The 17,110-nt window shown below is 45.2% G+C and overlaps 1 protein-coding gene across 1 annotated transcript; it reads right to left on the reverse strand.

Moving 5' to 3' along the window:
- Positions 1 to 8,492: 8,492 nt before the first annotated feature.
- LOC114588118 (sperm acrosome membrane-associated protein 3-like) lies at positions 8,493 to 16,041 on the reverse strand. Its single transcript, XM_028713053.2, has 5 exons — positions 15,982 to 16,041; positions 14,601 to 14,810; positions 12,753 to 12,911; positions 11,857 to 11,935; positions 8,493 to 8,591 (listed from the first exon to the last, which is right to left on the reverse strand). The coding sequence occupies exons 2-5, from the start codon at positions 14,764 to 14,766 to the stop codon at positions 8,525 to 8,527; spliced, it is 471 nt and encodes a 156-aa protein (XP_028568886.1). The 5' UTR covers positions 14,767 to 14,810; positions 15,982 to 16,041; the 3' UTR covers positions 8,493 to 8,524.
- Positions 16,042 to 17,110: the final 1,069 nt, after the last annotated feature.

Here is a 17,110-nt window from a genome sequence, read left to right on the forward strand (position 1 = left end):
GCTATGGATTTAATGGAAAGGGTGCGTATATTTGTGTGTGTGTTTATGAAGGATGATTTTATAAAGAATTCTTTATAAAAGTCCCATAGAGTTCAATCAACAGAGATTTCTATAGCAAATACTGTGGCCCAAAGTTATGCTTAAACACCATTAACTTAAAATGCATTATAAGATTACTCAAATTCCCCCCTCAATAAGTATTTCTTTTTCCTTTTCCCTGTTTTGCTTTATTTCACGTTTCTGTATTGGTGTGTGAGAGAGGTTTGTTAGCCTCACCAATTTTGCTGTTTTCCCCAGTTTGCTTAAGCAGTTTTATAGATTTCCATTTATAATTTGCAAATAACAAACATAAGGAAAGAGCACGAATAAATGGCCTATATAAGCCTGTATTTACTATAGAAACTTAATTTTTAAAAATGCATTTATTACTACCTCTGCATTTAGACATCTGATCAATTCAATATTTTAGATGCCACTGTGAAATACACTCAACGCACATCAAAACACTTAGATGCCTTTGGGGGTATTTTTTAATATGTTGTGGGACACTCTGAATATTTATTTTTAACAATGGAAGCATAGGATATAAATCCTCTTAAATAAATAAGAAATACTTGCTCACTTCCCCATACCTTAGAATTAAAAGACACTCTGTTAATGTGTAAGGGAGTATGAAGAAGGCAATCTACCCAAATATTCCTGGTTTAGGGAATTAATTCTGAATCCTTGATCTTCCATTATCGCTCTAACGCTGATTTCCAAAGGATACTCAGAGATTACTGGATTACTCAGAAGCAGCTAAATCTGCCAAAGCAATAAATAATAGTAGAGGGATCACTAATTTCCAGGGATAATTACCAGCAGCAGACTAATACTGTATGGGTTTTCAATCTTTCTTCCTCTCTTTTCTTCTTTTTTTGCTGCAATCCTATACTCAGGTTCCTGGAAGCAAGTCTCATTTAACTCAATGTGACTTATTTCTGACAGAGTAGATATTTATACAAGATTGTGCCAATAGAAATTGACTAGGGACATCAACAATAATAAGACTGAGCATTTTAGACGGCTGGAAGTTATTCAGAATCATTGTATTGTGGCCCTTATACCCATCAAATTAGGTCAGCATTAATTACCTGCATATTTTGGATTTTAAGCCACTCTGTTTTCTTCTGAGGAAGTGCAAAATATACCTGTTTATGCTTTTATGGTGATCGACATTGCACCCTGTACACACACACACACCTCAAAATCAACTATTTAACTTACTTAAAACAGATTGGAATGGAAAGGGAAGGAAATGCTTCACAAATATTTAGTATGCATGTGAAAATTCTCAGAATCTTACATTTCAAATTGGCATGCACAGTGCTTTTTTCAAGAGTATGCAGTCCCAGCACCTCTTTTTGTTGTTGTTAAAAAGTGTGTCACAACTTCATGGTGAGTAGGTATGCTCGTATTTAAAAATACAAAACATTTTTAAAATAAAATAATAATTGTGGGGTGGGGTGTAGCGGTGAGAATGGTAGATTAATTCTGGGGAGAGTTGGGTTCAAATCCCCACTCTGACATGAAGTTACCAGGGTGACCTGGGGCTACCCACTATCTCTCAGCCTAACCTACCTCACAGGGATGTTGTGAAAGTAAAATGGGGAGGGGGAAGTCATGCATGCTACACTTAGCATATCTAGTCTTCCTGAGACAGCAGGGAAAACTGTGGCCAGCTTCAGTGATGAATTGCTCTGGGGCCAGTTTATAATAATTCTGGGTTATTATTAAATTGCAATTTTGACTGTTCAGTGTGCTCCCTACCTTATTAACTGTAAGCTAGATCAATTTGATTGTCCTTGAAGAGAAAGTGTGAGATTGAGGCTAAGAAATTGGGGGGGGGGGGGCTGGCTAAGACCACCTGTTGCGTCCATGTCAGAGGAAAATTTTCAGCTGGAGATTTTGAGATTTCCTTGCTCAGACCATGCTGGCTTTTAGTGCTGCTGCCAACATGTTGGGCTAGGACTAGGCTTAAATCCTGATGCTATACAGCTCCCAGGGTAACCTCATAAAATTGGCTCCTGTGCAAATTATACTCTGTTATACTCTGACATGGTACAAATTAAAACAAATCTGGCACCAGCTTTCATAGCTAAGGGCCTATATCATCAGTTGCATGAAGCAGATAAGAGATTGATGAATCTATACATGCACAAATATTATATACGTTGCTAGTCATCTTGTGAAGTCTATAGATGGTTGGCCTTATAAAACCATATATACATATATACATTGTTATTTATCCTGCGAAATCTGTTGATCATGCGAAGCCTGCAATATTATTTGACTTTTAAAAACGGGTTCCATTTTTGGTTTTACATGTTTGTTAACCAACCCTGAGAAGAAAAACGTGTGCGTGTGCATGTAGAGTGGGACAAAAATCTCTTAACAAAATTAAATAAAGTGTGCACATAAGAATCTAAAGTAGGGAGGGAGGGAGGGAAATGGTTTTGGAAGGTTAAAATGGAAGGAATAAAATGGATGAGCCCTCCAGCGTGAATAGATCATACAAGCCTGTAGGTTTTCTTTCCAACTTCCCTCCTTCCTCCCAATACCTTGGCATTTTCAATTGATTCAAAATAATTGGCTTTAGCATGATGATCAACTCAACTTCTTTAAAACAAAGGGTCTCTTCTCATTGCCCAGGGCTTAAGGAAAGGCTGGCCCATTGGAATGGGATGGGCGGGAATCTGCATGCCTGAGGCTCTCCTCTCTTACCCACCTTCCTGGGTGTGGGGGTGATGGCTTGGCCCATTGTCTCCAGCAAAGGCTTGCGCTATCTGCCCTCCATCACCCCCTTGATTGTTTCACCTACCCCACCCATTCCTTGATCCATTCACCAGGCAAGGGCTTGGTCAGGGAAAGGTGGGAGGGGAAGGGGACCCCAGCTCTTGAACTTGATTGGAGGAAGATAGCCAATGGAGGGAAGTGGCGAGCCAATGACACCCTCGAGGCTGCAGGCTTTATAAAGGGCGCCCCTCGACGGGGACAGCACATCTCTGGACCCCAGGAGCAGAGACCACCACGGAAGATGGCACGGCTGGTGAGCATTAGAGGGAAAGGGATCGGGGCGCTGGTGGGCTTGGGAAGACCTCTCCCAGACCATGCTTTGGATCTTGGGACGGCCAAGGGGAGATCTCTTGATCTGCCCGGGAGGTTTAAATTCTTGGGATTCTTTTGGCTCTGTTCGTGGAAATTTTGCAGGACGGGCCGGACTTTTTTTTTGTTCCCCGAACGTGAGACCTTTCAGGTTGGTCTCTTTACCTTCAAAAGTATATTTTTTGCGGTTTCCGGGAGAGGTGGGATGCAGAAATTTGTACCTTGTCTATAGCTTGCAGACGTAGGAGCTGGGGGCTTTAAACCGCCCAATGACACTTGGAGGGGGAATGGTCGTTTCTTAAGTGATTGTATTTTTAAGCATTACACAGCAAACCTCTCTACCCAACCCTGAATGTAAATATGACGGAGGGGATAATTGGGTGGGGGGTTTTCATATGGGGAATGGGGAGGCGTATTTATTTGGTTTGGGGAAGCTTTGAAAGAGTCTTGTCTTCTCAGAAGACTGGCAACTTAATACGTAATTTTCCACGATCGAGGCCACGTGTTTGAGATGGTCAAAAACTGGAAGGTTTGGGTTGGGGATCCAGTAGACGGGAGGAGGAAGTTCCGTCTCCTTCTCTTTGGTGTTGGTTTGGCATCCTTTCTGCAGCTGGGGTAAAGGATCTCTTGTGGCATTTCGCGGGGTTTTTTGGGGGGGGGTCTGGGGTCGGGTCGGGACGGCATCCTGGGGCCACGAGGGCTGGGTCCAAGCACGCTTTCTCCGCTGCCTGGACGCCGCCAATACGATAGCACTGCCTTGTGATTTTAAAACTGAGAAAGTGCTTCATTATATTGGCAACGTCTTGGTCAGGTTTTCGCTTAAAATTTCTTGACTTGGTCTAGTGCCCAACCAGGTACACTGCTCTGGCTGCCGTCCATTAAAATACCAGGGTGGTGGTTGAACTGTTGGTGGCGCCTCTAGCGGTAGCAATCGGATTAGCCCGTTTCGCTCCGCTTTTGTCAACCCAGTACAAATCTCTTGTTTATTTTTTAATGCTTTTAGCATTTCACGTGTTTTGAGCTGCGGGGGGTTATTCTTGTGTTCTTCATAGGTCAAGGTACCTTTCCCCGTGCTGTTCAGTATCCGCTGTTTTGAGTGCAGAGTTTAAACCCGGATCAGCTGTTTGCGCACCCCATCGCGACCGCAAAGAGGAGTTCATCCCGAGCAATTTTTATGAAGGGCTGCAAACTTTCCCCCATTCGCACAGATCTGGAAACTTGGGGCCTTCTGAACTCTACGCAGACAGTGGCACTTTCTTGTTTATATTCAGAGTCAATTAAGTGCTATATTGTTTGTGTGGAGTTCAGGCCTGACTGAGCTTCAAACCCCCAAAATAATTCTGTGAGGGAGCAGCGGCATTTAACAATTTCTTGTCCTGTGACTGTATCAATCTTTCCCTACTCTTAAATCTTGTGATTTTTGAAATGTGAGGAGTCCCTTCCTGCCTTCCATATCTTTAACACTGTTTTTCTTGGTATTTTACAGGGAATACAAGCAAAGCCTGCACTTCCTCATCACCTGGAACCAAGTCAAGCCCCAAACCTTCTTTGACCAGACTAGGATTATTTATCTTCCATGTATCCTAGCAAGATGATCTTTGAGCCAACCCTTCCTGAACCTTGCCCAGGCACTGGCACTTTCTGTTGCATTAGACCAGGAAAGTGCTTCATTGTTTGGGTGAGGTTCTGGCTCTAGTTCACTCTTCAGAGACCTATCCATCGGTATATTCAGCTTTTTGTGTTATCCTCTTCCCTGCCAAGTCTTCCCTACCAAAGGTGTGACTCCTTTCTCCTCCTCATAGGCCACTTCACCTCTGAGCACTTCTGTAGCCTGTACTCATAAGTGCTCCTTGATGAAGTGGCTTCCAGGGGGTCCTGCACCAAAAAGGATTAATCTCTGGCCAGATGCTGCTCAAACATTAGCACTCTACTGTTGTGGCAATATGGGGTAAGTGCTACATTGTTTGGGTAGTTTCCAGTCAGAATTTGCAACAAGTGTTTTCCATAGTGGGTTTTCCCTATTTTCCCTAACATGTCACAATGTATGGTTGCATAAGATTTGTTTAAACCAAAGCAAAAGGTCTGGAACTAAACAACTTGATACATTCATCTTGCTTTCCTAATCTTGCTCCCCTGCAATCTTTACCTTTAACTAACTAAACTTTGTTCTTTATGACATTGTTGCTGTTATTGAAGCTACTGCATGGAACTACTAAAAGCCGGTGGTCATTTTAAATTAATAAAAATTGTGCTCTAATGAATTGTAATGTGACTTTTGTTGTAGTTTTGGCAAGTTTGCCATGCCTGCTTGGGAGCCTACTCTGGGTCAAACCACATTAACCGTAAAACCTCAGTTGCATTCTGCACATAAACTAGATGTTTGCATAATTATTTGGTTTAATTCGTTTCCACACTCCCATACTTCTACAGCTTTTCCTCCCTTGGGTGTTCTATACACTCCACCTTTCACCATAACTAATATGCTAGCCTTGACTCTTTCAAATATTGTCTTCAATAAACACTGTCCTTCCACAGTGGGGACATTGGTTTTTGGGTGGAAATATTGTCTTCAATAAACACTGTCCTTCCACAGTGGGGACATTGGTTTTCGGGTGGGAGTTCATCACTCTGTGAATTTGCCAAGCATGCCTTCCTAGCATTTCTCCCTTGCATCCTGAGTTGCAGTGTCTTCAGACCCCATGCATAGCTCTTGCAATTGTATTGCTGGGCCTTTTATCACTTTCAAGGGATCTGCTGCCCCATATGCCTTTGGGAAAACACATGCAAGTATTGTGTAGCTAAGAGTTCAAATCCCCCTCCAACCATGAAATTAAATAGGTGACCTTCATCCATTCACTCTAACTTTCCCAACTTATTTCAAGATTTAACTGTAAAATTGCCAATTTTGGTCACCTTGAGGCCCTTGTGAGGAAAGGTTGAGATACCTCTACCTGCAAATCCAGTTATCTTGTATAAAACTTAGATCTTTCCAATAACTTAACAAACATACATACATTAACCACCACCAGCCAGTGACATATTTTCTCAATCTTGTAATGAAAAACAGTGAGGCTATATAAAGTGTTATTCACATTGGGGCTGGTGTTTACCACATTTTACATCTTACAAGGCAAATATGGATTTTCACTATTTACTTATTGGGGATTTTAATTATTGAGGCAATTGTGGGATTTAATACTGTGTTATCTAATGATGGAGTCTCAATGTGTGCATCCCTGCACTGGCTCCTGAAAATGGGAAGTAATTGGTCAAGAAACAACATTCATATTGGCAGAGGTGCAGAGGGCAAAGACATCAAAATAAAGCTGGAGGGGTGTGGAGTTAGCCAGCATGGGCAATATTGTTTGTGTAATAGGCTCAGAACCAGGGACGGGTGGCGCTGTTTCTTCACATGGGCAGGGGTACCTTTACCTAATAGGCTCAGAACCCCAAAAGCCTTATAAAAGCTTATTTCTGCAGTAATGACATTTTCCCTACTCTGCCCTATACCAGCTTTGTCTTCTGAGAAACTCTAGGAGGTGCTGTACATGGTTCTCTTCATTATTTCCTCAACAACCCTGTAAGGTACGTTAGGCGATTGTTTGATTGTTAGGCGATGCAAAGGTTACATTATGTTAAGGTCTAGCTGCTAAATATGGCCAAAGGCCCAGCATCCACAAGTAGGACATGAGCTCATTCCCAAGCAGCTGGTACCTTTCACAGCAGGGGGTTGCACTAGATGACTCTTGCGTCCTTTCCAATTCAGCTACGAGCACATTATTAAATGACCCCAGATTCTTATTTTCTCAACACTGTATGATGGTATATGCCTCTGTAATGTTTTCTCTTATTTGCCCCTTTTATAAATAAAAAAAGGGGGGGAAACAACCCAAATCATGGGAATTATCCAAACCCCACCCCCAATTAACAGTGTCCATATGCCTGTGAAACTGATGCATGCATCTCGCTCAGTGGTTCTAAGACTTCATTATGGAGAAGCCTGGGGCCTTCCTTGGAAGCTTATCAGGGATTCCTCAATGGGTTAAGTGGTTGTGTTGGATAGATACTTCCCCAAGGACAACTGCCCACCACTTTTTTGCGATGCAAAGCACTGAAGAAGGCAGGGTTGTGGTGTAGTGGGCAGAGTCTCAGTCTAGGACACAAGAGGCCAGGATTCAAATCTCCACTCAGACATGAAGCCCTTGTTCCAGTCACTCTGGCAGCATAAACACACACAAGAATCCTGGGAGGTGTAGTTTAAGGGTTCTGAGAATTCTAGCTGTGTGAAACGGAAATTACAGTTCCCATTATTTATTATTATTTTTTTGTGAGGAGGGGAGGATGTGCTTAAAATGTATGGTGTGTACACAGCCCATCTCTTAGCAGAACTTACCTCACAGGGTTGTTGCAAGGAAAAAATGGAGAGGGAGAAGAACATGTATGTAATAATAAAAATAAATGTAAGAATAAATAAAAATAAATGTAAGAATAGAATGTAAGAATTCTCCTATGTTCCTTTTTTAAACTGGGGGTATACTAGGGGCCTTTTCTGCAGTGGCTCCCCATTTGTGGAATGCCAGTGTGGTGTAGTGGTTAAGAGCGGTAGCCTCGTAATCTGGGGAACCGGGTTCGCGTCTCCGCTCCTCCACATGCAGCTGCTGGGTGACCTTGGGCCAGTCACACTTCTTTGAAGTCTCTCAGCCCCACTCACCTCACAGAGTGTTTGTTGTGGGGGAGGAAGGGAAAGGAGAATGTCAGCCGCTTTGAGACTCCTTAAAGGGAGTGAAAGGCGGGATATCAAATCCAAACTCTTCTTCTTCTTCTTCTCTCCCCAGGAGGTTTGTTTGGCCCCTTCATAAAACGTTTTTAGGCTTTCAAATGTTCTGTGGAAGGGGGCTTATTTGTCTCCTTTCTTATTTTTATTGTATATTTTGTATTTTTTATATTGTAATTTTATGTTGAGAACCACCCTGAGTTCTATGGGTATAGAGTGGCATACAAATTCAATTAACAAAATGAACAACCAACTTGTCCGTGCAGGAATCTTGTTTGCCACTACTGACCTTTAAACTGAGGAAGCCCCGATAACGTCCTGAGGGACCTCTTGGAATACAGTTTGAAAACTGAGGCATCATAGATCCCAACACGTCCCCTCACAGGAGCTGCAATACATGGAACCTCAAATCACAGAGTCTGAAGAAATATTTTTATAGCACAAGATTTGGTTCTCATTGTCCAAGTTACAATCACTCTCCCCGCTGCAGGGCCCAGCTGAGAGCTTTAAAATTTAGCTCCAGGAAGGCAGTAGTCCCAGGGCGCAAGCCACACATCCGGCACCCAGACCTTCCACAGCCGCCTTTCTGTCCTCCTTGTTATTCTCTCACAGAATACATCCTTTCAACCAGGCAGACAAATCAAGGCCTTCGCAATTTTCCCTCCAACCCATCCTAAGTGAGAGAAAGAAAGGGAATCTCATTAAAGAGAAATTCATTGATAAACTCAATAAATATGGGATGTAAATTTACAGGATAGCTTCTGCTGTACAAGTCCCAAAGAAACAGACAGGAAGAGTATAACCTGTGCTTGGAAGAAACTCATTCAAATTAACTGATGCACTGAATAAATTCAAAAACCTCTGGATCACACCTGAGAGTAGTTCCTATAATTTCCAGGTGAGCTAAATGGTGGAAATGAGGACAATTTTTAATTCAATTCGATCTGTGTTTGATTGTGGCCATTGCATTTACCATTTTAAACTATCTGAAAAGTGATGCTGCAGCAGACCCTACAAGTGTCCCTATTTTCCAGGGACACCCCTGATTTAGAGAAGCTGCCCCGTTTCTGATATGATCCTGAAATACCCTACTTTTCCTTAGGATGTCCCTATTTTCATTGGAGAAATGTTGGAGGGTATGGAGTTATCCAACCCCCAAGCCATCTAAATGTAATCCTGCATAGGGAAGGGTTTTTTTGTTAATGTTTAATGTTTTCTTATGTTTTTATATATGTTGGAATCTGCTCAGAGTGGCTGAGGCAACCCAAGTAAGATGTGTGGGGTATAAATAGTAAAATTATCCTTATCGAATGAGACGTCCCTATTTTCATCGGAGAAATGTTGGAGGGTATGCTGCAGTTTAAGATTAAAGCTCATGATTGTTGGAAAGAAGAAATGAAACAAGTGTTCACATTATACTGGGGATGGTGGGGTTTTGAAAAAATGTTTCTTAGTCTTCTTAAGTGGGGCGCAGGTGGCGCTGTGGGTTAAACCACAGAGCCAAGGACTTGCCGATCAGAAGGTTGGCGGTTTGAATCCCCGCGACGGGGTGAGCTCCTCTTGCTCGGTCCCTGCTCCTGCCAACCTAACAGCTCGAAAGCATGTCAAAGTGCAAGTAGATAAATAGGTACCACTCCGGCGGGAAGGTAAACGGCATTTCCATGCGCTGCTCTGGTTCACCAGAAGCGGCTTAGTTATGCTGGCCACATGACCCGGAAGCTGTATGCCGGCTCCCTCAGCCGATAAAGCGAGATGAGTGCCACAACCCCAGAGTAGGACACGACTGGACCTAATGGTCAGGGGTCCTTAAGCAGATTTTATACTTTAGCAATTTAAAATTCTGAAGACTGGGGGGGGGGGAATGCTGAGAACCACGAGAATGAATTGTGAACTGAGCTGTGAACTGAACTGAAACAGAATTAGTTGCTTTCTGGAGGGGTGAACTGGAACAAAGTCCTTTTTAAAATGAACTTTCCGAGCCCTGAGCATAACTCCATCTTCACCAACTGGATGATTTGGACTACAACTGCCATCAGCCCCTGCGTCGTATGCTTGTCCCAGATGGGGCTCATGGGAACTGTAATCCAATACATCTGGACGGCACCAGACTGGCAAGGGCCACCAGGGCCACCATAACCAGACAACTAGCTTCTGCACAGCTGCAGAGACATCATGGTCCACTGGAATCTGAATGGTCAAGGGATCTATAATGTCAGGCTTACAATATGATTCTTCTAAGGGCCGTAGCTCCATGGTAGAGCATCTGGTTTGCTTTGCAGAAGGTCCTGGGTTCAGACCCCAGGAGCATCTCCAGGTAGGGCTGGAAGAGACCACCTGAAACCTTGGACAGTCACTGCCAGTCAGTCTAGGCACAATTGAGAGAAACATGCCAATGATCTGACTCAGTATGGCAGCTTCTATCTCCTATGAGCCAGTGATAAACTCCTTAGACTGGGGTAGCTGGCAGGGGTCTGATAGGGGTTGGAGTCCACCACTGTGGGCAGCTAGCGTGTGTAATAGTCAGGGTGCCATACTAGGATGTGGGAGACCAGGGTCCAAATCTCTACTCAGCCATGAAGTTCACTGGGTGATGAGCGTCAGCCCTACAACATCTGTAGGGCCACAGCTTCCTTACCCCTGAACTGTGGGGCTGTTATTGCATTTGTTCAGTCAATGAACAAATCTGGTCTGCTGAGGTTACCATAAACAAGATTTTGTAAGAACAGGCCCAGTGACTCCCGATCAGCTAACATTGAGATCTGAATTTTATGGACTTTGAAATCTCTCTGTTATTTAAAAGTGCACCAGACTTAATGAGAGATTTTTACTTGGGGATTTTGTGGCTTTGCAAGGCAATTGTTCATTTTTACTTTTAAAATTATACTGTGCATCAGATCCTTGTATGTGTTTGTGGTTTCTAAGTGCTATGTATTATATTAAAACAGATCATTGCAATTCTGCACTATACACTACAGTGGTACCTCAGATTAAGAATTTAATTCGTTCTGGAGGTCTGTTCTTAACCTGAAACTGTTCTTAACCTGAAGCACCACTTTAGCTAATGGGGCCTCCTGCTGCTGCCATGCTGCCGGAGCACGATTTCTGTTCTCATCCTAAAGCAAAGTTCTTAACCCAAGGTACTATTTCTGGGTTAGTGGAGTCTGTAACATGAAGTGTATGTAACCTGAAGCGTATGTAACCCGAGGTACCACTGTATATATTCGCATCCTGAATAGAACGTAAGATGCGATGGGTGTCTGTGTGTGTGCGGGTCGCGTTTTGCTGCTTCCGCGCATGCGCGCGCCGTCATTTTAAGTGTCTGCGCATGCGCAAGCAGCGAAGCCCAGAAGTAACGCACTCCATTACTTCCGGGTTGCCGTGGAGCACATCTTGAAAGCATCAACCTGAAGCACATTCAACCCGAGGTATGACTGTACTTTACAGTGGTACCTCGGGTTAAGTACTTAATTCGTTCCGGAGGTCTGTTCTTAACCTGAAACTGTTCTTAACCTGAAGCACCACTTTAGCTAATGGGGCCTCCTGCTGCCGCCACACCGCCGGAGCACAATTTCTCTTCTCACCCTGAAGTTCTTAACCTGAAGCAAAGTTCTTAACCTGAAGCACTATTTCTGGGTTAGCGGAGTCTGTAACCTGAAGCGTATGTAACCTGAAGTTTATGTACCCTGAGGTACCACTGTAATAATAATTTCTGTTGCTTGATTTCTTTGGATTTTTTCAACACTGGTTTACCATCCATCTTAAGAGACAAGATCCTTCTGATGGCTGGTTGTCCAGAGGATGGAGACTAGCAGTAAGGCTGGATATCACCACGGTGCCTTGCTAACAAATTCCCCTGTTTTGCTTAGCATGCAGCAGAAGTGCAGGACCTAGTGGTGGTCACCAGATTCTACCCCACTACCCCCGAGAGATCCCCTTACCATGCTCCTAGGCCTCTTGGTCCTTGTGCTATCCTCATGGCACAGACAATGTCATCCTTGATGTCACTGGTCAGCAGATCTGTGGGGACAGAGGAAAAGCAGGCATGAGGGGCTGAGGCAACACCCTAGACTCCTACTTCTGGCAGAGGTGACCTTCTGCAGAGAAGAAGCCTGCAGAGGTGACCCATGAGTTACAACTTCCCTCCGGAGCCTCTCTCCAACCAGCTCCTTAGCCTGCGTCTTGTGCCTTCCTATTGGAAAGAGAATATCTCTGCAGACCAGCACATCCCCCTGGTACAGAAACCCCCAAAATGTCTGCCAAGAGACATAAACATGCCATGAGATGGACAGCCCTCCATAATTTGCTAGGCTACAACTCCCAACATCCCTGGCCATTGGTCAGGCTAGCTGAGGCTGATGGGAGTTGTATTCCAACAACACCCAAAGGTCCATGGGTTCCCCATTCCTTCTCTAAGAGGACGGCAGGGAATCAAAGTCTCCCACCTGCGTGGATGTTTGCCTGTTGCTTCTCTGCATTATACCTGGGTCTGGCTTGGCCAGCTTCTGATGAAGCAGGCTTGGGGCACAGGTAATTCTGCCTTGTTGCCACATTGTCTGGGCATGGACCTTTCAATTGCAGCACCTTGGAGGAAGCTGCCACTGTCTCTCTCCCTAGGTCCCTGTGCTTGCCCTCTTCCAATCAGAAGGTGTGTGTCCAAGATCAGTGGCTCACGCAGAAATGCAGGGCTCCACTGAGTGGACTTCACAAGCAAAGGTGGCAGCAGATGCTGCAGTCCCTGCAGGGAACTCTGCTGCAACCTGGTCCCTTTAGGCTGCAGCGCAGCGCCCTCTAATGCCAGGATGTAGAACTGAAGCCAACCCACTTCAGAGCTCACCGCTGCAATGCATTTTGCAGAAGTTCGGCTGGAAGTGTTTGTAATCTTCACACCAAAGGTGGCTGTTGATCTGGAAGATGCCATTGCTGGTGCTGCCATCAGCTTCGTGGTCCACAATTGCCGTGTCAAAGTGGCTCTCATAGAAGGCCAAGCAGACCCCTATAAGGTGGAGAGGGAGAAGGATCCAGGAATTCTGCGCCAAGATTAACACAAATTCTGCTCCAGGAAATGCTGGGGTTTGGGCCACCTGTATAAATTATGCAAATTAAGCATATTTACATATAGGTCCTTGTTTTGCATAATTTATTTGCGTCTGTCAGTCATGCAGGAAGGACAAGGAGCTAGGCAGGACACACATGCTTCATAGTGATTCATGCAGCAAGGTGGCTCAATTATTGCAATGTGCTCCATGCAAGGCTACACTTGGGCCTGGCCTGCAGGCTGCCGCTGGTGCAAGAGGCTGCAGCTAGACTGTTGACGGGAACAGAGCAACACCAGCACATAACCTGAGTGCTCAAAAGCTTGCACTGGCTGCCCACACCTGGGCCAGGCTCAAGGTGTTCGTCTCAATTTACAAGACGCTTAACAACATGGGCCCAGGATACCTCAGAAACCGCTTGAATCTTTATATCCTGCCCAAGCCCTGCGGTTTCCAGGGGAGACACTGGTAGCGGTCTCCCCACCCCCCACCCCACCCCGGCTAAGATGCACAGCTTAAATTTCCCAGGCAGAGTCCATTCGGCATTTCGGGCCCAATTTTATGGAACCGCTTTCCAGATGAGGTCAGACAGGCTCCCTCCCTTTTGAACTCCCAGAGCCTGTTGAAAATTGCTATGCCAGCAGTCATTTTAACTGAATTCTGATTTTATAATTTGAACCAATGTTCATTTTCACTGTCTTCAGTTTGCCGTACACTGCTTAGGAACGGATGACTGCAATTAAGCAGTAGATAGATTGTCATAATATATAAATAATAAATAACTAAACGTACATTTCCAAGTCTTTCTTTTCACAGTCATGAGGGCTAGAAATATGCCGTTTTCTTTAGGGGATTAAAGCTCGCACATTCTCACCACTAAATTTCATGTGACACTTTTTTTTTTACTGCCCTTGCACATGCTTGTAAGAAAAAACTTTCCAAACTGTGTGTCGTAACACATTAGTGTGTCGGCTGCAGTGTGTAGGTCTGTTGCATGAACAGTCCCTGTGATCCTCCTGGGACTGGAAAGGGGTCAGTTTAACTTCTGGTTTGCTAGTAAAACTGAATTAGTAAAGGTAAAGGGACCCCTGACCATTAGGTCCATTCGTGGCCGACTCTAGGGTTGCAGCACTCATCTCACTTTATTGGCTGAGGGAGCCGGCATACAGCTTCCGGGTCATGTGGCCAGCATGACTAAGCCGCTTCTGGCGAACCAGAGCAATGCACGGAAACACAGTTTACCTTCCCGCCGGAGCAGTACCTATTTATCTACTTGCACTTTGACGTGCTTTGGAACTGCTAGGTTGTCAGGAGCAGGGACCGAACAACGGGCGCTCACCCCGTCGTGGGGATTCGAACCGTCGACCTTCTGATTGGCAAGTCCTAGGCTCTGTGGTTTAACCCACAGCACCACCCGCGTCCCACTGAATTACTGTGTCACAAAATGATGCATGTCTAAAAAGTGTGCCACCAACAGGGAAAGTTTGGAAAGCTCTGCTGTAGAATATGCAGCCCTGATTATTACAACCGCCCCACCCCAATACCCAGGTCCTGAACAGGAGGCCCAGGAGATCCTGCTCCCCATACATGAGGGCTGACCTCGGTTCAGGTGAGAGGGACGGAGGGAAGAGATGGAGAGAAGCACTCACAGTCAGCTAGACTGTATCCACGGTAACCTTCCAAGCCAGACACCTTCAATAAGTGGGCCAGTTCACAGCGTCTGAAGATCTTTCCCCCAACTCTGGATGTAAAGCACATGAGGAGAGGCAGCAGCAAAAGCAGCTTCTTCCCTAAAAAAAGTGTTGGGAAGGACATGATCCCCGGGGAACGACAGGTGGGGCATGGGACTCCAAGGCAGCCTATGGAGAAAGAGAAAACCACCATGAGGCCCCTTGTGGTGAAAGGGTTCAGTTAGCAAGCGACTAGGCCACTGTGATTTGTCCTTACATTTGAGGAGTGGGGAGAAAGCTCACCACTTATTCCTGGTGTGTGAACACTTCCATGCACATCACCAGACCTCATTCAGACCGTGCAATACCTGAGTCCTCAGACAAAACAATTCATCAGCTCAGACTTCTGGAAATGAATGTTTAAAACTTTTGGGATGTCGAAGACTACATGTATGATTATGTTTATATCTGATCCTTCCTCTTTACATGGGGAACTGTGGTCCTCCAGATACAACTGGACTCCAACTCCCATCAGCTCCAGCCAGCATCGAGAACAATGGGAGCTGTAGTCCAGCATCATCTGTAGGATCATCCCAGAAGAGTGAGCTTGTAGGCTTTGTCTTAGCCACACTCCCTGTCTTGGCCGTAGTGTTGACTAACTTTGTGAAAGGCAACAAAATGTTGGTCCCAGGGTATGTGGTCTTAACGCACATGATAAGACTTGGCACCCGGCTAAGCTAAGTAGGTCTGTGTTTGGTCACTGTCTGGATGGGGAACCATCGGGGAAGCTTGGGTTCCATGTTGAAAGAAAAGCTGGATACAAATGTAAGATCAATGAAGAAAACTCTCTGGCACAGCAGTCCAATATTCTCCAGTCCTGCAACTATGCCCAGATGGCTATCTTTCAAGAGTATTCCTAAAGTGAAGATTGTCTGCTCCCCCTCTACACATAGTAAGTGTTCCTCAGCTGACTAAGATAAGGTTGCCAGATTTTTTTCAATGAATCCGGGGACACATTTCAGCTTCAATGGATTTTGTATGGGGACTGATCTGTAAATCTGGGGACTGTCCCCGGGAAACGGGGATGTCTGGTAACCCTAGACTAAGAGTTTGTAGCAGATTTGAAAGAGAAGCCCTCCACAAATACACATTCCAGCCCATCAGAGACATGCAGATGAAAACACGAGTCCCCACTTCTCTTGTAGACCAGCTAGAACTCAAGAATCAAGCCTCATACACCAGTTCCACTCTGTTTATCCCATGAGAACACATGTCCATCCCAAAGCTGTGGCTGAGGCCTACACATCATGACTCCACACCCAGCCTGGCACTTCTCCCACCCTTCCAGAAAGCCACTTACTGAACAAGCCCTGCGTGAGTGAGAGTATCACTTGGGTCCCTCTGCAATTGGAGGCAGACTTCCCAAGGGGCAGGTGGTTCTGGAATCCAACAGGTTTCCTGTGACGTCACAGCAACTGGGCTTCTAGAACATGACCTGCTTCTGCTTCCCACTGCCAGCAGAGCTACGCTGCTGAGAAATGGGTGCACCCATCCCCACCATTCTTCAATATTGCGTCCGTTGTGAGCGGTGGGAGTAGGAGTCATGGGATCTTCTGGGTGATTGTCCAATAGGCTCCACAGCTGAGTCAGGATAAGCTAAGCTATATGCAGATAAGAGAGTCCATTCTGTACATCAGCTCTGAAGGGTATTCTTTCTTGGCTTGGGTTTTGTGTGAAGGACTGACAAAGAACCCACTATTTTCCTTTATTTGGTTGCTCTCTTGCATCGATTTGATGGATTAAAGAGTCCCTCTCCCCTCCTCCCTTTGGCAACTCCTTAAATATGGAGCTGATCTTATCACAACCCAAAAAAGGGGAGTTTATCGTAATCCAAAAAAAGGGGAGTCCAAGAACTACATTCACCTATAGCTGCAACTTAGCCCCATTAGCTACTGAGGGCTGCATGTGCACAGGTTTGGGGCACAGGATGGAGCCTCTGGATTGGTCAGACTTGGTCTATAAATAGACCAGGGTCTTCTTTCCCTTGCATGTTCAAAAGAACAGATCCTTCGGTCTGCTGTATTTCAGCAGGAACCTTCGGTCCAGCTCCCTGCTTTGGTTAGGAATGTGAGAAGAGCACAGCTGGGTCAAACAAATGGTCTCTCTCAGGGTTGGGGAATCTTTTTCAGTCCAAGGGCCACGTTTCCTTTATGGGCAACATGCCAGTGGTGGGTGGGGCCAGAGGCAAAAGTGGACGGAACAACAAATGTACATTTTGCTTTTGTGCAATACGCTGTTTTCTACCTGTGCTCCACACCCCATTTCCCAGCTTCTATCCAGGCAAGCAAAAGGCATCGTCAGAGTGCCAGGGCATATTCCAGCCAGGCAGATATACTCAAAGAGTCTGTGAAGCAGACTTCTTGATCCTCGCTTCTTGATCCTCAGATCCCTGACTTCGTGACTCCTTGCTTCCAGACCCTCGGACCCTT

Source organism: Podarcis muralis, chromosome 17 (genome assembly GCF_964188315.1).
Source record: "Podarcis muralis chromosome 17, rPodMur119.hap1.1, whole genome shotgun sequence".
Lineage (NCBI taxonomy): Eukaryota > Metazoa > Chordata > Lepidosauria > Squamata > Lacertidae > Podarcis > Podarcis muralis.